We start from the raw sequence: 23033 nt of genomic DNA, 5'->3' as shown, positions 1-23033 counted from the left end.
TTTTAATGTCGGGATGGACAAAACCAATATTACATGATAATACGGGATGTATGGTCATTTCATCAAAACCAATTTCTTTCATAAGAAGCTAATTCAAGATAAAGCTATCTATCTCAACATTCATACTTGTGTTTGTAAACAAATGGAATTTTTTTTCCTTCGGTACCTTTCCTCCTCGTTATAGATCTGAGATAAATTGTGCACGATTGATTTTGAAAACAATAATCCGAGGAGGTGTATTGATAGGAACATGAGTTTGAAAGAGCTCGCGAGTCGTCTGCTGCACTGGGGTCCGATCCTGGCGCTGAGCTGCGTGAACTGCATCACTCTGTGTACTCTTCACGTAACTTCGATGTGGTCGCCGCCATTCGCGTCCTTCGCCGGGTCCGTCATCCATTTCGTATTTCTGGCTCTGGTTGGGATGACGCTTTATAACTTCTTCTGCGCGATGTTCATCGGGCCCGGTTACGTCCCTCTAGGGTGGAAACCGGTAACCAAATATTTATTTTTATATTGTCTTGGAGTGTAATCTCTTGATTTCTATTGGAATCAAATTATTTCTCACATTCATTGAAATAAACGATTACAAATTCAGTGATGAAAAAAACCTTTATTATGTTTCGATATCACTATAGAATGGTTACTATACGAAGGGTTTTTTTTTAAGAACTGGCTGTTGGGAAGATGAATATTTCATCAATAATAGATTCATCTTCGCAACAGCCAGTTCTTAAAACCTTCGTATGGTAGCGGAGAGTGACGTCAACCTTGCATAAGTTGCCAGCTGGTGGCAGAGTCAGCAGTTGTGAGCTTGGCCTGAGTCAGGTCTGACCGTCCATGTACAGTCCCGTTCAGTGCACATGAGCTCCAAGGAAAAATTGAGTGATTCGTTGCCTTTGTAATCTAGTGGTCTAGGACGTTCACCCGGAAAGCGAAAGGATGTGGGTTCGATTCCTCGCAAGGGCAGTTGAATTTTCTCTCTTCCCAAAAATTCATCTTTGCAACAGCCAGTTGTTAAAAACCTTTGTATGTTAGCGGAGAGTGACATCATCCTTGCGGAATAGTTACTATATTCTAACTAATTTTGTTTGATTTCCAGAGGCGTGCGTATAGAGGTAGGCGGAGACAAAGTGGGGTACAGCTCAGAGGGCAGCAATTTTGTGAAAAGCGTGAGGAATAAGTGGTCAGGAAAATTAGAGAGAGAGAAGTGCGTGGCAAATCCATGAATCCGCTTCTGCTTAGAGATCAAGAAATTGGGTCAGTGAGCGACCAACAGTCAACTATAGAGTGTGCAAGAATGTGAGTGGCCACAAAGAGTAACATATCTTAGTGAGGGATCAGGTCAGTGAGCAACCAGAATAGTGACCGAGACAGGGTTCAAGTGAGTGACCACAGCAGTTTGCAAACATGTTAGTGACCAAATGAGTGATTGATAGAGCAAGGTGACCAGGTCAGTGAGTGAGAATGAAAGAGTGGAAAAGTGTGACTTTGTAAATGTGACCCAGAGAATATGCAAGCGTGTGAGTGACCTGGTTAAATACTTGCATAATACTGTATAGAGGAGTATTGGGCCAGTGAGCAACCCCAAAAGAATGACCTAGAGATATAACAGGTTTCTTTCATGGGCAAATAGGTCATGTGCCGAGAGCCCACAAACTTTTAAGGCCTCAAAATTAGCTGCCTTATATAGTGATAGACACAGAGGCTCCTCCCTATGTCTCTGCTTCAAAGAATACAGACTAGAAGTAAAATAACCCCCAAGAATTCATATTTGTCCAGGGCTCGAACTTATGGGCAGAGAAACAGGCCTTACCTACAGAGTGTGCAAGTGCACACATGGCTAAAACAGTGACAAACATATGAATGGCCAAATGAGTGATCGAGAGAGTGACTAAAAGAGGAACCTAAATTATGTACGCATGTATGTAAGTATGTGGGTGACTATATGAATGATAGAAAGAGAGAGAGCAAGAAACCAGGTCAGTGAGCATAAAAAAGAAAGAGTGACTAAAAGAATGTGTGAAAGCATGAAGGGTGATCTGTTGAGTTGTAACTTAGAAACAGGCACATACTGATAGGGGGGGGGGGGGTTTAAGCAGACTATGGGTGTGCTTGGGTATTTTTACATCAAAATGTTTCGTCAAAGTTTGAGGTTGTCAGGACGATTGAATAATTAGTGGTTTCACAATATTTTGAGACTTTACTTTCCCAAGCAACACTCTTCTATACATTGAGCACACCCCCGCTTCCCATCTCAGAGAGATATTGAAGCATTCCCGTAGGATGGGTATATCCTGAAGTTTATTAATTTATGTGAAAATAACAAACTAACATTTTCTATATACATATATATACAATAAGTAATCTAGAATAAAAATTGTGATCGTAATTTCACCATTGTTCTTATGTAGATAATAGCACAATAATTTTGTCTTGTATATGATAGAATCTGGAATTAAATTATCCAATCTAGAATATGGCAATCTCATTGATTTTTAGTATGAGCAATCACGCTATAATAGGATATAGATTGACGTCTATACGGCTGGCGCCTCCATTTAATACCTGCCAGTAGTGGACCCTTCTGTACGACTCAAACAGCGAGTTGCACATACACACACTCAATAACTGCATTATTAGTCAATAGTGATTCCCAATCTTTGATGTTGATGATGTGTAGGAGACTTGCATACGCTTCAGAAAATTTTGGAACGTTTGCTTTTTATGGGCATTCATAGGATGCCTGTCATGAAACACGTGCAGTTTTTGCTTCCTCCTAGAAATGTGTACAAACCCTATACTACAGAGCTCATACCCTTTGGAAAGCATAAAGAATTTGTGTATCTCTAGGAGTTTGCCCAACAGCCCCACTATTTGCTGCTTACGTTTTGTGTGCCCTTAAATTTGCCCATCTCATGCCCTAAACTAATGTGTCCCAAAATGGGCAGTATCACCCCCTGGGGGACGATGGAAGGATCCAATGTGGCAGTAAAAGTTTCGAGTTTTGTATTGGATCCTATGGGTTTGGTTGAGTTTGGTGGGAGGGACAATGAGAAGAGAATTTTTTTTAAGAATGGGGCAATGGAACAAAAATTTTGGGAAACTGTGCTCTAAACTAATCCAATAACGTTAATCTTGTCAAATCTGGCACTAATTCTACAGAAACAATAATTGAATAATGCCACATTAAAAATTGTTGTGATTTTTTGGTTTTTTTTTAGATTTGAATTTCTTTCTATTGTTAGGATAATCCTGAGGAGTGCCGTTACTTGCAGTATTGTCCGATATGTAAAGGCTACAAAGCTCCTCGAGCTCATCATTGTCGTAAGTGTAATAGGTAATGCATGGTGCTTTGGTTTTCTTTCTTGGCATTAATTTCATTGTTTAGCTAAATATTTTCTTTTTTTTATTTCCAATGCAGTGGCCGAACACTTCAGATAAGTATGCAAACACCAAAAGAGAAACCATTTCGTCTCTTCTAGTGTTGCTTCAAAACTTGTTATGTTCTTGTCTATATTACCGTTTTCACTTGCGGCTTAAAAAAATAGATGGCATTGCTACAACCACATCTCAGGCATTCAGACATGCACATGAGGGTTGTAAATAAAGTGTTTGTGGTATTGATGGTACAAAAATTTTATCGAATGTGCAAGTAACAGTCTATCTCGTCCTACAGAGTTGTCTGCATTTGAATTCAGAAAACAGGTGGTAGCACTTCTTAAAACTAATAACAAGCATTCCTAAGAAACAAACTTCATGCTAGATACATTCTGGTATATATGAATTCATTAGGCATTCTTCAGAGGTGTATTTACGAGGTGCATAAGAATGGTTTAGTAATAACAGTAGCGCAGTAAATCCTGTCTAAGTTGGTCATGTACAGTTCCATTAAAATCTGTTCAAGTTAGAGAGGTACAATATTGTGAACATTCTGTGTTACGGGATTATGGTTGGTTAAATTCAAAACTCTCCCGTGTAAGGAGGTCTCCAAACTGATGTGTTTTACTGCATATTTCTCACTGTACTGACCTGTACTCTCCACAAGTTGACACTAGCTCCACCTATTGCAGTCTATGTTTTTTGCACGAGTTTTTCTCAGGGAACAGGCACTCTGTTCTCCAATACAATGTATGCAAGGCTAATATCCTTATAAAAAAATTTTTTGATTTACAGGTGTGTGATGAAGATGGATCACCATTGCCCGTGGATAAACAATTGTTGCGGCCATATGAACCATTCCAAATTCACATGGTTTATGCTGTCGGCTGTGGTTGGTTGCATCTATGCTTGTGTTCTGCTTTCTATCGCACTTTATCGTGCTTTTAATTTTGTAAGTTTTGTTTTCAAAATGATATGTTATTTTAAAAAGGGGTTCACAACTTTTATGCTGATTAACATTGTAACCATGTAGTTGTAAGTCATTGTGTTGTTCTGCCCCTCCCCCCACATCCTGCAGTAGGGCCACTAGGCTAGGATCTTTAGCAGGGACCCTGGACCAGATTTTCTTCCGGGTCCATGTATAGTGAATTTATAGTGCAAAATTAAGAATTGTCCAGAGGATTGCCTGTTGATCCACCCTTGTGAGGGCCATACATTGTATGTACTTCTTTATAAAAATTTCTTTTCACTAATCCAATAGTAAATAAAAATGTTTCTCTTTTTTTTCTAGAATTGGTATTTCCTTCATGGTGATAGAAGATACATTGTATACCTGTCTGTATATACCTTGGCGTTTTCTGTGTTTAGCTTTGGCTTAGCCTTGGGTGTGATTATCGCAGTTGGAGGTCTGTTCTATGTCCAGGTTGGTGGCCAACAGCGAATTCTGCTAATTTTTTTTTTTTTTTTATGAAATAAAACCGTTTCTTTTTTTTTACTCTAAATTCTGAAAAATGTTTTAAAATTTTCAATTGGATATCGCAAAAATATGTATGAAATTCACTTATCAAATCAAATTTATTGTTATATAACAGTACAAAAAAAAAAAGAGAAAAATTTACCAAAGAGTCAATCAAAAAATAACCTATTCTGGTAAATGCTAGTAAAAAATTAGTATGGAAAACAGAATAGTCAACTAAAAAAAATCAAAATTATTCAAATTAAAATAAAAATTCATGGCAACAGAGAAGTGCAATTTAAAAACAGTTCTACATGCTGCAACTAAAAATATAAATTTTTTGGATGTTGGAACAAAAGCAAAAACGACTAGATGCAGCATGTAATTAAATTAAACTGTTACGTTATTTAAGGATTATATATATGAGCAAGAGAAAAGCATTAAAACAAATTTTCTATACCATCAAGTGAGAACATGTATTGCTTGACACATTTTTTAAAGGATGATAAATTAGTATCGTGAGTGATTTCTGGTGGTTATGTATTGTAGAATTTTGGGATAGGTAAGTAAAATGTTTCTTCAACAGTGTTTTATGAGGCAACGAAAGTGAATACATATTATTCAGTCTATTTAAAGGCAACGAGAATTGACCTGTGAATAGAAGAATAGATTTATAGAAATATAATTGACATAATGTAAATATTCCAAGATGTTGATGAAGTTGTATTGATGGTGTAGTAAAATTATTTGTGATGATTCTAATTATTCTCTTATGGAGGCTGATTATGGGGTAAAGGATTGAAAGGTAGTTAGAACCCCAGACAGTTAGACCATATACACTGAAGAGCCAAAAAAACTGGTACACCTGCCTAATATTGTGTAGGGCCCCCGCGAGCCCGCAGAAGTGCCGCAACACGACGTGGCATGGACCCGACTAATGTCTGAAGTAGTGCTGGAGGTAATTGACACCATGAATCCTGCAGGACTGTCCATAAATCCGTAGGAGTAAGAGAGGGTGGAAATCTCTTCTGAACAGCACGTTGCAAGGCATCCCAGATATGTTCAATAATGTTCATGTCTGGGGATTTAGGTGGCCAGCGGAAGTGTCTAAAGTCAGAAGAGTGTTCCTAGAGCCACTTTGTAGCAATTCTGGACGTGTGTGGTGTTGCATTGTCCTGCTGAAGTTGTCCAAGTCCGTCGGAATGTACAATGGACATGAATGGGTGCAGGTGATAAGACAGGATGCTTACGTACCTGTCACCTGTCAGTCGTATCTAGACGTATCACGGGGTCCCATATCACGCCAACTGCACACGCCCCATACCATCACAGAGCCTCCACCAGCTTGAACAGTCCCCTGTTGACATGTAGGGTCCATGGATTCATGAGGTTGTCTCCATACCCGTACACGTCCATCAGCTCGAAGCAATTGGAACCGAGACTTGTCAGACCAGGCAACGTGTTTCCAGTCCTCAACAGTCCAATGTCTGTGTTGTCGGGCCCAGGCGAGGCGTAAAGCTTTGTGTCGTGCAGTCATCAAGGGTACACGAGTGGGCCTTCGGCTCCGAAAGCCCATATCGATGATGTTTCTTTAAATGGTTCGCACGCTGACACTTGTTGATGGCCCAGCATTAAAATATGCAGCAATTTGTGGAAGGGTTGCACGTCTGTCACGTTTAATGATTCTCGTCAGTCGTTGTTGGTCCCGTTCTTGCATGATCTTTTTCCGGCCGCAGCGATGTCATAGATTTAATTTGTTACCGGATTCCCGATATTCACGGTACACTCGTGAAATGGTCGTATGTGAAAATCCAAATTTCATTGCTACATCGGAGATGCTATGTCCCATCTCTCGTGCGCCGACTATAACACCACGTTCAAACTCACTTAAATCTCGATAACCTGCCATTGTAGCAGCAGTAACCGATCTAACAACTATGCCAGACACTTGTTGTGTTATATAGGCGTTGCCGACCACTGCGCCATACTCTGATTGGTTCCATATCTCTTTATTTGCATACAGATGCCTGTACCAGTTTTTTTGGCTCTTCAGTTTAGTAGGAGTGAGTGAAACAAGTAGTAATAAAGAGTTAGTAAAAACGATTGATTCAAGTAGGGTTTGAGATAGTAAAATTTAAACACTACTAGCCATAAGTCTTTTTTGCAAGTACTTGACATGACTCTTCCATTTAAGATTGTGATCAATGTATACGCCAAGGTATTTAATTGTAGTAACTTGTTCGAGACATGAACAATTACAATCAGAATTAATAATACAATTGTGATTATGGAAAATTAAATTAGGGTGAAAGTGAATGTTAGATTGGGAAGATAAATTTATAGACTTAATTTTTAATGTATTTATCTGAAGGTCGTTAGCAGCAAACCACTTTCGGATTCTAATTAAATCAGCATTGATTAGGTTAGTTAGAGATTGGAAATCATCAGATGAGTAAATTTGCGATAATGTCTTGAATATTATGCAGTAGAACCTTGATTAGTTTATGCAAAGGGGGGTCCTGAGCAGACGAGTTGTTACAGAAGGGGGGAAGGCTTAAGTATAGCCCAGGGTGCCAAATTTTAGTTATTGATAGTCAGGAACACCAAATTAGAATGGGACAAGGTTGCCAAAATTTGAATAGCCCAGGGCGGCAAAGCCATAAATCTGCCTCTGATCCTGAGTCAACTCAGATGTTAAACAACATTCACCATAGAAATCTTAGTTATGAACAAGGCTGTAACCTGGACCTTTTTTTTTTTTCAAAGAGGGAAAAATATAATTTTGCCATCCCCATAACTGTAAAAGTTCTTGATTTTATAAATGCAGGGCTCCCATTCATCCTACTTTTCCTACTTTTTGGTAAAATGCCCTACTTTTCCTACTTTTTGGTAAAATGTCCTACTTTTGTCCTACTTTCTCGGTTTTGTCCTACTTTTCCTACTTTTTTTATCAAATCCTATCGACAAAATTTGTGTAATTGATTTTAATTGAGCAGAAAATCATTGATATATTACCAAATATTACAAATGTTGAAGAATGCAATTAATGATTCTGCCAAAGCAGAAATTTTATCATTTTTAAGGTTATTTGGGGGGGTGTATATGGACCAGTTGGTTGATTAATTTTTCATTTGCTTAGTTTGAGGGTTCAACAAGTATAGTAGTCATTAAAAACTTCTGTCTGGATGGGAAAAATAATTTTGTATTTATTACTTCGTGGTCTTGGACAGTAACTAACATTCAAAATTACGGTGCAAATAGGTGAAACAACAGTTTGCATTTCAAAGCAGTTGGATACATAGGCCTATTCTAGGTCATAGTCTGATGACAGAATTGTTGCGAAAACTTGAGGGCCTGGGACTGTGATGCCAGAAATAATGTACAGTAAAACTTTGATTAACCGTCACCATCCGAACAAGGGCTATGGCGGATAACCGAATAGACTGATAACAGAAATCTCTTAATACATATGTATAGTAACGTGATTTCACTGAGGACTTGAGATGAAAATTACTTTTTTAGGCCTACATATAAGTGGTGAAACAGAAACACAGCTTAAAAACACAGAACAGTAGCACTATTGTAATTTTATGCCAAAAAAGTTAATCAGGGCACTATGAAATGAAACATTCATTTGAACACACAGGTTAATTTGCCACGACTGAGACCAATATGTAACATAATTTACCAGTTAATGATGGATTTAGAGCACCAGAAACACCTTTAAAATGAATTTATTAATAAATATTGCCTCATTATACATAGTTTTTACAGGATAAGTGTGAGCAATTATGGCTCACCATCTGTGCTATTTTGTGGATTAAGTGAGAGTAAAATAATTCTGAATCAAAGAACAGAACATATCTATTTTTGAAATGAGACAAAATTGTTAACGTATGGTCATGGATATTTTTCTTGCTAAACAATGGTAAACGGCTTTGCTTTGTCTTAAACAAAATTAGGTAAATTCCAGGGTCCCCCTAGGCTGGTACCCTGTCAGCCTCCCACCAGGGTTGTGTACCGAGGCAGCACATGAGTTTTTGCACCCAGGTAGTGGGTAAACTTGAGCCTCCCCTGCATCCAAATTATTTTTGTGTCCTCCCCTAACATTGCACTCAGAAAGTTGTCTAATTTTATTTTCATACCATATTTTTTCAGATGAAGTCGATTATAAGAAATGAAACCAGTATCGAGGATTGGATAGTTGCCAAGGTATGTTATAGGTTGATATGCCATAGCCATTTATTTGTTGTTTATTACAGCAGAACCATGGTTATCTTACCCAAAACTTGGTTAATTAGGGCTCAAATAACCATGACCCTACTGTAATTTGTTGATCATCATTCTCTCTCTCTCTCTCTATTATTTTTCTGTGAATATGATCCACCCAAAATTCATAGGTTTTACTCCACTCTTTGAATCAGCATTATCATAAATATCCACGAGAATACATAAGCATCTTCATATGCTTCACAGGGTTCATATGATTCAAAAAAGAACTTAGAATTGTCTGGAAATTTGATTTTTGCAATAGGGGAAAGAGCTAATATAAATATATTTATAAAAAAAACCTTTAAATTTAAAGCAATTAACTTATAAATTCTGACAAAAAAATTTGTGATGACACGAACACGTAAAATTGTTTTTATCTCGGAACAAATCATGCAAAGTCTGTGATGGCATTTGTGAAGTTGCTGTCAATCCCCTGAAAGACCCATCTGTGATGAACTTCCTTAATTTTTCAACAGCCAGTGTGCCTGATTGGGAACATCAGTTTTATTAATTAGAAAAAAATATTTTTCATTCATGAAAGTGCTTGATTTTCGTTTTCTGTGGGTGTGAGATTCCAAACTTAATTTAGGAAATAAAAATTTCATTCATTTAGCACTTATGTCATAAATTTAATTTTTTTTTTTAAACTATTTAATTTTAAGAGAGAAAAATCATCTTTTTTTTTTTAATTTTAATGTTTTTTCTATGGACATAGACAAATCCAGAAAACATGAAAGAATTTGTTTGATATCTCGAAATTAAAAGATCAGAAAGGGAACTAAACTTAAAAAATTATGAAAATTAGTTCAAAATCTGAATTTGGCCTGTAAAACGTTAATGCGAGCGTCAGAAGGGTCAGGAAGACTGGACACACTTGTTTTGCCGGGAGATGGTAGAGAGAGGATGGACATGGAAATAAGGAAAAAGAGACATTGTGAAGGGGAGAGTGACCAAGAGGAGGTCAGCAGCTCGTGAGAAGAGCTGATCAACAAAATGACAGTCTCTATTAAACTTGACGTACTTAATGCGACAACATTTAATTTAAAACAATGTACATCAGGGCTGGAAAAATCTTAGGTTGCCATGGTAATTAGAAAATCGGTATTGGCACCTGAAGTTTTCTAAATGTGTGTTGCTAAATTGGAGTCTAAGTGTGACACAAAATTTTCTGATCTCATTATTCTGTCTTTTAACATGGAAAAGTGAAATAAAACATATTTAGGACTGTTTTTCTTGAGCGAAATACCATGCTTGGTCCCTAAGAAATTGGGCTAGCTCCTAAATATTTCTTCGATTTGTCGAGCCCTGATGCACAAAGAAAAAAAATGTGATTCTTCATGTGTTCGGTCGACGTGAATGACAGCATTGATGACAGAATGTCCACAAACAATTGGATAATGAAAAAATTAATCACTCGGTATGAAAGTTTTCTTCTTAGCATGACAACGATCTTTTGTGAATTTTATATGCTGTTAACATTTCCAAAAGATTCTGCAAAAAATGTGATGCACCAAATTTTTGGGCACAGTTACACAGCAGAAAGGAACCTGATATTCCCCCTACCCCCAAATTAAAAAAAAAAGGCAATTATTTATTTGCAACTTATCTTGACGAAGATGATGGCAGATTCTAAGGAGCTGTCGTGAGTTAGGAGTGTAGTTTTCAATTATTCAAACATAGGAAGTAAAATTGCAAATCTATAACTAATTGATTGAGCTGATGCTGTTATTTTTCAAAAGAAGTCCTGTCATTCCAGCACATTAGGAAATGAAACTGGTATTAGGATATTTTTTTATAAGTAATCATTCAAGATGCTGGAAACCATTCTTTCTTGCATCTGTTCATGAGATTTATTTCGCACGAGTACTCCCATCTTTTGCACCAATATTCTGTCGTTTTTCCAAAAGGCTCATGGGAGGCTCAGAGCAGAAAATGACATTTTCATCTATCCCTACAATCTCGGATGGTGGAATAACCTCAAACAAGTTTTCTGGGAACCAATCGGAAATGGTATCAACTGGAAAGTTGCTGAAGGTTGTCATCAGTATACTCTAACTGTGAGTATCTTTGTCTCAAGCATGAGTGTTTGTTCTCTATTAGAGTAAAAATGTAGTTTTGGTTTTGTGACAATGTTTTCAATATTTTGTAGGTGGCGTTTGAAAAAGTGTTGTATTAACAGATGAATAAGAATAGAATAGAATAGAAATAGTTTATTATTAAGAGAAAAAAAAACAATATATATAAATATATAAATACAGTATTCTACTCAAGGGATCGCTTGATCCGTCCAGAGTATACAAACATAAATTTTTCTGTGGTGGCAAACACTTTCATATAGGCTACTAACAAGTACTAAGCAAAATACAAGTATAGAAATAGACAAATATTTCAAAGGCCTAGGTGACACAACACTGTATACTGGGGGCCGAGAAGTACCTTCCTATTGTAGTAAAATATTAATATAATTGATAATTAATTGTTTGAAAGCTCTTAATTTATTTTCATATTTTATTTCATTTGGCAGGTTATTAAAATATAATGGAGCCAAATATATAAATTGCTTTTGGGTTAATGTTTTTTTAGGTTGTATAATATTATATTGAAAACCTCGACGGAGACGTGTGTTTGTTGGGCATTGCTTGATTTCAAACCAAGTAGGATTTTTATAAATAAGCATTAGACTTCGGTATATATACAATTTTTCAATATTAAATCTATAGTCTGATTTATAATTATAGGCAGATGGTGTAGGGTTACGAGAGGAAATAATATTTATAGTTTTTTTCAGAGCACTTATTAAAACATTTAAATTGGACTCATAATCACCTCCCCAAACACATATAGCATACTGAATAAGTGAGTAGAACCAAGCAAAATAAAGTGTATGAATAAATTGAGGAGATATAACATTTTTTAAGCAATATAAACGAACATTCATGTATTTTATTTTGTTACTAAGTGCAGTTGCATGAGAGTTCCATTTCAAATTTTTGTTTATAGTGACTCCTAAATATTTATACTCTTCAGTTTCCGAGACAATCGGACAAAAACATTGGTCATCAGAACATCCCAACTCATGGCATCGAATTATAAGTGTTTCAATATTTCTATTGTATAATTGAAAATTTATGTATTTAGTTTTGTTGAGATTCAAGGTTAACTTATTATGCCTCAACCAAGTGTTAATTTTTGTTAAATCTTCTTCAGTATCAGATTTCAGCATGGTATACGTTTGTTCTGACAAAACAATAGCTGTGTCATCGGCATAGCTAATCAAATCACCATGTAGATCCAGGTTATTGATATCATTAACAAAGATTAGAAATAAAATCGGTCCAAGAACAGAACCCTGTGGGACGCCAGTTTTAATAATCCTGTATGTACCTATTGTATCATTTATTTTAACTGCTTGCATTCTATTTGACAGATAAGTTTTAAACCAGTGATAAGTGTTGCCTCTCAGACCTGAACAATATAACTTATGCATAAGAATTGGATGATCGACACTATCAAAGGCTTTTTTTAAATCTAAAAACATAGCAAGGGTTCTTTTGCTCTCGTTAATACTTTCATATACTTTTGCTGAAAATTTCAAAATTGCCATCTCAGTATTCTTATTTCCAAGAAAACCGAACTGATTGCTCGAAAAAAAATTAAATTGATTTAGAAAATTTATAATTTTATGTTTCATTATCTTTTCCAAAATTTTCGAAAAGACGGGCAAAATAGAGATCGGACGATAGTTTTTGAAATCATTGACATTACCTGATTTATGAATGGGTATAACAAGAGCACATTTTAATTTATCAATAAAAACTCCATTGAGAATTGAAGAGTTTATAATGTGGGTTATAAACTTTAAATGGTATTTACTGACAATTTTTAGCATTTTTGGAGTGATTCCATCATAACCAACCGCTTTATTATTCTCAAGTATATTTATTAAATTCTTTACATTCCTTTCCTCTATCTCAGTAACAACTATAGAATTATACTGGTTTGGTACTAGAAGCTCTATTTCATCTATTAACTCAGAATCTTCAGTTATTGCAGAATTGATTAAAAATTCATTCATTTCATTCACTGTTTTAGAATTAGTATTTACTGGAAGTACTATTTTATTTATTTTTCGATTTATGATATCATTAGTAACTTTCCATTGTTTCTTGACGTCGTTACCACATTTTATAAATTTATTATAGTAAAAAGCATCCTTTGCAGCTTTTAGCTTCTTTTTTAACTGTTTGTTATAGTTTTTGTAATTATTTTCCTTATCACGATCTGAAGGATTTCGTTTAAAAACTTTATAAAGTCTTTCTTTAGTATCGACCATACATTTCAATTCATATGTAATCCATTCACTTTTCAAATTATTTCCTGTTTTGCATTTAGACTGTTTTGTCCAGAAATTACGATGCCTAAACACAATATCAAGAAATTTGTCATATAATACATTTGCATCAGTCTCATTGAAAATGTTTTCATCAATTTCATAATTTTTTACACATATTTCAAACTTATCATAATCCACATTTTGACAAAACCGATTTTTATTATTTTGATTATTATTTAAAAGTTTTGTATCAGTTCCAAGATTACATTTAATAACCAGTGGTAAATGATCCGTTATCTCTAATTTTGATACTGCTGTTTCAAATCGATAATTTAACCTCGCGTTTCGAATGAAAACGTGATCTAAACACGCTGACTTTCTTGTTGGTGTATTTATGCAGGGGTCTGTCCAGACTTTTTGCACAGGGTCCTGTTTTTGTGAAAATGTACCTTATTTTTGTGAAAATGTACCTTATTTTTGTGAAAACGTTCAAAATAGCAGTGAAAGTAATACTAATTAAACAGCAACCTCATTTTCCTATTTCATTTCATTTTTATTATCATTTTCCTAGTTTTTGATGCACTCACAGCTTGTTTGTGTTTCTGGCTATATATATGCTTGTTGACACATCGTGTTGGGTGATCACCAAATTGCACCCCTTGGTCAATCCAGGGTCCCTTATCAAAAAATGTAGAACATATTTTGCAAAGAAAGCTAGATGCAGAAATGCTGTAACATAGCCAACTGTGAAGCTTCTCAAAATGTGCGATGTTCAACAAATTCGGTACTTTTGGACCCATTTTTCTAGCTTCTGTAGATGAAATTTTCTTAAAATCCGGCTCTACCGACGAATTCGTAGCATCTTTCAGCGCTTCCGATAAATCAGCAATGTCTTCCACCGCTTTCGACGAATCGGTCATCTCTCCCGCCGCTTCCGACGAATCGGCAATATCTTCCGCCACTTCCGATAAATCGGTCATCTCTTCCGCCGCTTCCGACGAATCGGCAATGTATTTCGAAGAATCCGAAATGTCTTTCAGCGCTTCTGATAAATCGGTAATGTCTTTAGGCGCCTCCGATAAATCGGTAATGTATCGCGCCGTTTCCAAGGTTTCGACAGCGTGGTTCGAAACCGATGAAGGAAGCAATGTTTCAGTAATTTTTTCCGGGTTAGCACAATTGGAATTATCTGTATCTGACGTCTTTTTGGTGACGTTTTCAGATCCTCGTTTAAAAAACGATGTTATGGAGCTGCATCCCCGAACGTCAGTTGGCCGTATTTTTTTAATGTAGTAATCACTATTCCTTGAATTTCCACCTGTTGGTGGTCGACCACGCTTCATATTAAATTTTCAAAAATGAAAGCGCAATACAGGAAAAAAAAAACGTGCACAAAAAATCCAATTCTACAATAAGCATCAACTACGCCGATTTTACGACTAACAAGAGGTTGTGATTCAAAGACCATTTGAGGAGAAGTGCGGGGTTGGGCTAAAGCGTTTGTATAATGGCATAGGTTGTGCGATAAAATATCGGACGCGGTCAATCCGTGGTCAACCAGCGGGATGTCCTAACAAGAAGACTAGAAACAAGGAAAGCCCTCTCAAGGTCACGCTCTTTCTCCGATCGCCTGTTCAAGGTCATGTTTTCCGGTATCCAACCAACAACTTCTATAGATAAGATTACTCATCTATGGGGGAGGGGGTGGTGGTGTTGGGCCAACAATGCATGCTTAAAAAAAAAGATCAATGGCTTTCTATTACGACTAGGGTCATAACTGATAAGAATTTTGTCGCACAGCAGTCCCAAAAGTTCGTTTTTTACGACGTAATTTTCATGAAGGGTTCGTTTTCCGGAATTTTGTGATGGATCCGTTTATTATCCTCCAAATTTTGTGAAGGGTCCGTTTTTTAGCCCCGGAATTTTGTGAAGGGTCCGTTTTCCGGACCCAAATTCCGGCTGGACAGACCCCTGATTTATGTATGATAAAAAACCAAATGGAGTGTGCACCTCAAAAAAAAAAATAGGTGAAATAAGCATTATAAATCAAATACAGGATTTCTTAGTAGAGACAGTGAAAACAAATTTTTAATAAATATAAATGCAGTGATACCTCACTATAGCAATAAATCCCTCTACAACTATATTGTTTTCTTGGTCTGCAGAGTATTGTTACATTGAGGTTTCAGTATAAGTGCTTGTTTTCTCAGTTGCTCAAAATAATTTACATTTACAGGGTTTTACTAATAATGATTTTAATTTGTATCTGTTTTTTCTTGTGAAATTCTGTCTGGAATAGATCGAACAGCTGATACAGAAAGAGCATAAAAGAGCCAGAGTGAAGCAGTATACCATAATAAGTTCGTACAATGGGTCGTGGTTTCCAATAAGTAAGGGATTGAGAGCTTGTTTGTCACCGCCGTGCAGTGATGAGAAGAGAATCCCTCTGACAGTCAGTGATACGGTTTACGTGACTCGATGGAAAAAGTCAGTACTTTTTCTACTATTTTTGTCTTGCATTTACTGAGACATTATAACTTTTGTTGGTTTATTCTTTACACCATTGAGACCACTGATTTTTTTTCTTCTAATGAGTTGGAAATGCTTTGTCCAAGAAAATTTACAGCGCCTAAACTTGCAATTTAATTTTTTTAATATTTGATGGCATTAAAGATCAAATTTTTGATCTTGAACTTCCTATTTTGATTCAAAATTTGATGGCAGCTCTTTTTCTTTGCTGATGCAAAAGGAAAACAAAATTAAAAAGCAGAATAGACAACAATAAACTGCCACCAAATTAAATATTGAAGGAATCAGATAAGAAATTATATATATACATTACTCAGTACCATCAACCTTTAACTCTATGGTTTTCGGTACTTCGTTGGTATAAATATTGAGTACAAGAAAGCCTCTGGGTGCTAGCTTTTGTATAACTCAAGAGTTTTGCTAAGAAACCGAATTTAAAGGGGCCTCCCTGTAATCGTAAAGGGCCTTTATAGCAATGAAGTACCGATTTTTTTCCTGATGTGAATTCCACCTCAGCATAGGATCCCAAAGGTGTGCACCTCAAAAAAAAAATAGGTGAAATAAGCATTATAAATCAAATACAGGATTTCTTAGTAGAGACAGTGAAAACAAATTTTTAATAAATATAAATGCAGTGATACCTCACTATAGCAATAAATCCCTCTACAACTATATTGTTTTCTTGGTCTGCAGAGTATTGTTACATTGAGGTTTCACTGTATGTATTGATTGATTAAAATTTATTTCTCTTAGTACCACCCACCGTTGCTGTTAAAGAAAAAACGACTATAGAGATATGTTAATCAATGTATATTGAATCGCCTCACAAATAGTAAATTATATTTAATGTACAGGTTGTTCTGTTAATGGACCAAGAAACTCAGAGAGTTGTTAGTAGGCATCAAGAGGAAAAATTGCAATGAATCATGGCGTCGCAAACCACATTGAAAGGGTGGAAATGGTGAAAAATGCATGCGGGCTATGAGTCCAGAGGAGACAAAAGGTAGATGTCAGTTGATCGCTGAATGCATTCGGGGTTCGCTCATCATATCTGACGTAAGCAGCTTTGAGAAACGCATCCGCTGGGGTAGGACCACGTGCTGCGAACGACGTAAATTAGCGCTATTGCAATCGTAAGCATGTGTAGCAGTTAGTTGTCTTTCAATGCGTATCGTGATGGCTGACTACACGAATGAGAAATACCCTGATATACATACTGATTTATGGTATGGTGGACACACCGGAGGATCTCATAGCGCAGATTGTCATTGTTGTGGCAGACATCAAAAGCATACCTGGTATCTTCCTCACGTCCGGGAATCGTTTTACTTCGTTGTAGACTGTGCAATGATGTCAGTGGCTGCCACTTCCAACAACTCTTGTAATAATTAACCAAATAAATCTTTCTGTAGTTATTATTGTACTTTTTGTCATTCCAGCATGATGTCGAAATCTGCATGCCTTTTTCGCGAGTTTCACCCTCTCAACGTGGTTTGCAACACCATGTTCCATTGCAATTTTTGTTCCTCTTGATGTCTGTTAACAACCCTCTGAGTTTGTCAGTCCATTAACAGAACACCCTATATATGCCAAAAGATAGCACTGCAAGCTCGCCACCTGCATTTGCGCATTAGCATGACATGCCATTGACAAGATAATCTATGATGCTCGTACACTAGCCACATGTTTTTCCTAAATGTCTATATTGTAAATAAATAATATTATCTGAAATTCTGATAGAAAAATGGTCAGATTATTCAATGTCATCGTCATCATTCACCAACCATGTGAAATATTGGTCATACCCCATTGAGACAGCCCTGACTCTTAGGAATGAGATTATAATTTAAAATATCTCGTGGCACTCAGCTGAAGTATACATATACCACATATATGCTTAACTTCTACTTCCAAAACGATTTTGTTCTTAAAATGTCATGTGCTACCTTGTAGCCTAGTGGTACATCACTTAGGAATCACTGTACCAGATGCTTATTGGTGATAATTGGCTGGATAACTTCATTTTTGTCCCAATGAAATAAGGTGGGTGCAGAGCCATCTCAAGAGCATCTTGAGCCCTTGGCCAAAGTGATTTTTCATGCAGGCCCCTGCTTAGTGAAGCATATCTACTTTCGAAAATTTTAAACAAGTCTCACTTTCATGAGGGTCCCTTCTGCACTTGAGGCCACCGGTAACGGCGGCATCAGACGGCACTAAGTGGGTGTACAAACAATTCCCAGAGTTATGAACATATTCCATGAGCAAAATTGTTCATAAGTCAAAAAGTAGCTGTAAATATAAGAGAAATGATTTTATGAAATCACACAAGCTAAAGACAAACATGTCTTTCCTACATTAGTGTTGCTTTGCTTAGATTTTTTGTGTGCAATTTATTTATACCAACTTATTGCATGCATTACACACATATTATATTGCCTTTATGTGTGATGTACGCCTCGGCTTCATGTGACACGAATTGAAGGCATTCATTTACACTTATTCTTGCGTTATTTTACTCTTATTATTGCATTCATCCATACTTATTATTTTATATTTTTTAATCATTATTTTGTGTATCGTGCTCACCATGTTCACTGGGGGGATAATCTGTAGTGAATCATCTCACAAATATAAAATTATATTTATTTTATATGCCAAGAGATGGAGCTGCAAGCTCACCACCTGTACCTGTGCAGTAGCACAATGTGCCAGTGATAAGAGATTTGATGATGCACATACAATAGCCACATGTTTTTGCCAATGTCTACATTGTAAATAAATAGTATTATATGAAATTCTCATACAGAAATGGAGTCTGATTATTCACCAACTATACAAAAATATCATGACTCAGTCTCAGTGTTAATTTTTATTTGAGCTTTCATTTTAACTGTAACCAATTATTACGGACAATGATGACATTGTTGAATGAACTCTAATTGTATTATATGTTAGTGTTTGAACATTATTTTTGAATTAGTTAGCTAAATTTTCTTTTCATCTCACAGACACTGGTTGTATGGTGAAAAAGCTCATAACATGATCTCTGGTTCAGGTAAGACTTACATTTGCTGCATGATTCTGTTTTAATTTCTTTGTGTTGTATTTTATAAAGTTAGCCTCATGGAATGTATAATGGAAGGGTTTACTGCAAAACAAAAGGCAGCCTCATTATTTGTTAATTTTTATTTTAATAATACATGCTATCATATGAAAAAAAATTAAAAATAGGTTCTTCCGATTAGTACAAGAATCATGTAGATCCGAGCTTTCATTTTGAAGATAATTAGAAAGACAACCAACCCTCAATTTGACGCAATATGAATCATAATACCATCAGGCGCAACCAGTCTCTCACACAGAAAAGTCATCTGCCTGAGGTTGAAAATAGCTGAAACATTTGAACTGATGTAAATATTTCTTATTTATATATAAATACTATACTTCGATAATTGAAATAAATAAGCGACTGAGGAAAACATTTACTAAAAACTCAAAAAAAAATTTTTTTTTTAGTACCTCATTTCACCAACTATATATTATATGCACTTGATGCAGGGTTAAGCTGAATGCCTTTTTTGTTTCGATCACGAAGGTGGCAGGTCTGTGAGCTACTTTCTCCTACAGAAACAGCATATAATACTACTAACTCGTGCTATGAATAAGGATTTTTTTGTTTCAAGCCGAGCACAACTCAGGTCTATCGCCATGGGCAATTTACTACCTAGTGAGTATGCATAAGGATGATGGAACTTACCCGTTAATATGTTGGATAGAATGAAATGTGGCTTTATGAAAGTCTGAGAACAAATAACTTGCCAGAAGAGCTGGCTAATAAATAAAGATGAATTTGACCAGTAAAATCACTTTTTACTGGTCAAAAAAGAAAAAAAAAAAAGGCGCAAAATGCAAGTAGATGATGCTGGGCCTATAATCTATGTTGTGCCACCACATCATTTCACATTTCAACAGCTTCTTCAGCACTTCACAACATATTTAACATCAGTGTGGCTATGTTCTGATGGATAGCACAACTTTCATCAAGATGCATATTGCGATGGCAGCAAAGCAGCTGCTGAAGAACCATTTTGACAATAACAGGATGACACGACACCTGGCTAGCTGCCAGTTCACCTGTCCTTAACCCTTGAAATTTCTGGCTGTGGGGAGGTACCTCAAAATGTTATGAACAGTGGTTGGATTGCAAGCTTTGGTGAATTGAAAGCACATTTACCTCATTACCATGACTTAGCCTAATCTGTTGTTGAACAAGCATTTTTGTGCTTTCATTTCATAGCCAGAACACGATGGACAACATATTTAACATTTTTTGAGTAAGTTGTAGTTATTTGTTAAATTACTTCATTTTTGTGGTTTCCCAGAATTATGAAATGGTGCAATGCTAATTAAGTTATCATTTTGTCCTGACTGATTATCATTTCCATTCTGCAAGCAAATTTCCCACATGATGGACAGTGTCGTTAATCTTACATTTCTAAGTATTTCTCCCCCCTTTGCCATACAAAATTTCATTGCTTCAGGAATATTCATGTAAATTTTGAAGTCATTCTGACAATGGTGCTTTTTTTTACAGTGTTTTGAAATCAGAACTTTAGTTATAATCACCCTGTATATCATAACTCATTGCTAATTGATCTGCATTATTTGTGCTTCATTAAATACATTATATTCACCTAATTTTATCACAGTTTTTTGCAAAATAGCTGCCTAATTAAACATACTGAAAGTTAACTAAAGAAAGCACCTTTATATCATATGGTTAATAATAACATTAAGAGAATTTTCAAACACAAAGTAATTCATTGAGTTAAGCAAAAAATAATTAAATTGCAAAAGTTGGTTTTTGTTGAAATGTAAGAAATATTTATAGATTAAATTAATATGGGAATAGTGTTAATTGCATTAACAAACATTTTATTTTAATTAATTATTAGAAGTTTGAATGATTTTTCAGAAATTTTATTGTTTTAGATGTTAATGCTATTAAAACCAAAAAAAACTGGTTTTTGGTTTTTTTACCAACCCTGGTTGCTTTTGATTTAGACACTTTTCTCATCCATTCCCACTTCTTGTAAAGTGTAGGAACCAGAGTTTGCCGATAAGCATCTAGATGCATGAGAGATTCACACATCAAAATTCATAAAGAGCAGTAAGAAGAGGGGTGAAAATATTCATCAATTTGTCTTTCCCCCTTAGTTTTAGGTGATTTCTTTTTAATAGAGAAGTGAAAAAAAAAATACTCCCTCTTTTTACAAAAATATTCCTTATAATTTGGAAGAAGAAAGAAATTACTCTTCAAGGTAATTTTTTCGGATAACACTGGTAAAAACTGATTATAAATAATTCCTACCAGTGTTATTCGGACATCCTGTATTTTTTGAAAGATGTCATGATATGGGTAAATATAATCAAAAAGTATGGGATATCCTGGAGTAAAACTGCAAGCATCATTTATAAGAGTTTTTTTAGGCCTATTAAAGCTGATATTCTCTATGTGAAAATAAAATTCAACCAAAAAGTATGGGTTGTATCATGCTATCTGCCTGAAATGAAATGCATTTTGACCTGTGTGAGTTGATACTGGATTGAGATAGAAATTTTTTTTCTCTAGTCTCATCCTGTTTTCACGCACTTAAAAAAAATCGGACAGGTGGATACTGTGTTTTAGTGGATGGTCAGAACTCAAAAGAATGTTCATTCTCAGTCCAAAATTTTCTGATACATTATAAATTACATGACTTGCATCGTGACTCCCAGAAATGTCAAATACTGTCAAGCAGAGAATTTTGATGTGCATCTACATTACTTAGTAGATACTATACTTTACCTAAATATATTCACAACTGTTACCAGCCATGGTAGTGTCATACATATGTGGCCCTCACAGCAAGAGAACCACGGGTAATTCGTGACTAGGGCAAGAGAGTCTGAATACTAGGGCAGTAATAATATATGAATACTAGGGCAGGCAAGTTGAAGTTAAATAATTGATCACTGGAGCCAAAGCTAAATGATTGTTTGCACAAGAGAAGTATATTATTACTCAGGTAAGATAGCATCACAAGAAATGATTGTAAGGGTAAGGAAGATGTGAGTAAATTTTTGCTAAGGAAACAAAGTTATGAGTAAATAAATTATTTCTGGGCAAGGGAGCCATCATAGATGATGACCAAGCGATGGTACCCCAGGAAAATTTCTTTAACGCAAGGAAGCTGCAAGTATAAATGGCTACAGAGACAAAACGCCCATTTTGACAGAAACAAATGCCAATTTAAAATTCAGATAACAATTGAACAAAATTTTTTTTTTTCCCAGTATAATTAAAAGAATAAAAATGTTTTACATTGTGTATTTTTCACAGAATGCCCAGAAGTCAAAGGCTGGTTCCCAAGATGTTGTGCAGTCGAATTCACGAGCGCAGAGTGTGAAGTTTCTAAAGTATCTAAAAAGACTTTATAGCCTCTGTGTTTCCATTGCTGTTCCGAAATGTGAAATAATATCCATTTCTTGTGAATTGATACACATCATTGTTACCTGTGGGTATTTTGTAAACTTGTTGTGTAATCCTGACAGACGAATATTTAATTATTTTAAAAAAAAAAGTAGGTTTGAAGAAAAACCTTTTAATTATTGAAACACAAACTCTTATAATTATGTCCTTACCTGTAACTTGCGTAGGTTATTTGTATATAATGCTGTGGGATTTTTTTTACTGGAGCAATATTCACTTGTGTTATAAAATATCAAGAACTTTTTTTGCAGTCGTGAGTTTTTTTGTTCCCATAAGTTATATCAAATGGTTTAGGAATTATATAAAATCATGGTTGCATCAGATATTATCAGCATTATACAGTGAAACCTCTTGATATTGGACAGCCATTGGACCAAACATTTTGTCCACTAGCCAGTGAGAAACATCCATTAATAGATAGTGAAACACATTGAACTTGTGTTCCCCAAATAAAAATAAAAAATCCATTTGGAGAGGTTGCACTGTATGACTAGACCTCTACAGTTATCATGGGAGAGCATCATCATCTATGA

At 35.6% G+C, this 23033-nt stretch overlaps 1 protein-coding gene across 1 annotated transcript; it reads left to right on the top strand.

Annotated features, from left to right (window-relative positions):
* The first annotated feature begins 118 nt into the window (after nucleotides 1-118).
* Nucleotides 119-22749, top strand: LOC149081535 (palmitoyltransferase ZDHHC6). The gene is made up of 9 exons (XM_089238467.1): nucleotides 119-490; nucleotides 3246-3337; nucleotides 4174-4330; nucleotides 4670-4801; nucleotides 8993-9046; nucleotides 11014-11163; nucleotides 15739-15926; nucleotides 18977-19023; nucleotides 22351-22749. Exons 1-9 carry the CDS (start codon nucleotides 251-253, stop codon nucleotides 22446-22448), a joined length of 1158 nt encoding a protein of 385 aa, XP_089094593.1. The 5' UTR covers nucleotides 119-250; the 3' UTR covers nucleotides 22449-22749.
* The last annotated feature ends 284 nt before the right edge of the window (nucleotides 22750-23033 follow it).

The sequence above is a fragment of the Pholcus phalangioides genome, unplaced genomic scaffold (assembly GCF_987345545.1).
Source record: "Pholcus phalangioides strain wild (caught in Gottingen) unplaced genomic scaffold, Ppha-v1.0 ptg000010l_1, whole genome shotgun sequence".
Classification (NCBI taxonomy): Eukaryota; Metazoa; Arthropoda; class Arachnida; order Araneae; family Pholcidae; genus Pholcus; species Pholcus phalangioides.
This window is presented reverse-complemented; position numbering and strand designations above follow the sequence as displayed.

Excerpts from the sequence above, each read along its gene's own strand:
- LOC149081535 (XM_089238467.1), top strand. The coding sequence starts at position 251 with ATGAGTTTGAAAGAGCTCGCGAGTCGTCTGCTGCACTGGGGTCCGATC. Across the intron at positions 4,802-8,992 it reads GAGGTCTGTTCTATGTCCAG|ATGAAGTCGATTATAAGAAA; the intron begins GTTGGTGGCCAA and ends ATATTTTTTCAG. Across the intron at positions 19,024-22,350 it reads TAACATGATCTCTGGTTCAG|AATGCCCAGAAGTCAAAGGC; the intron begins GTAAGACTTACA and ends TATTTTTCACAG.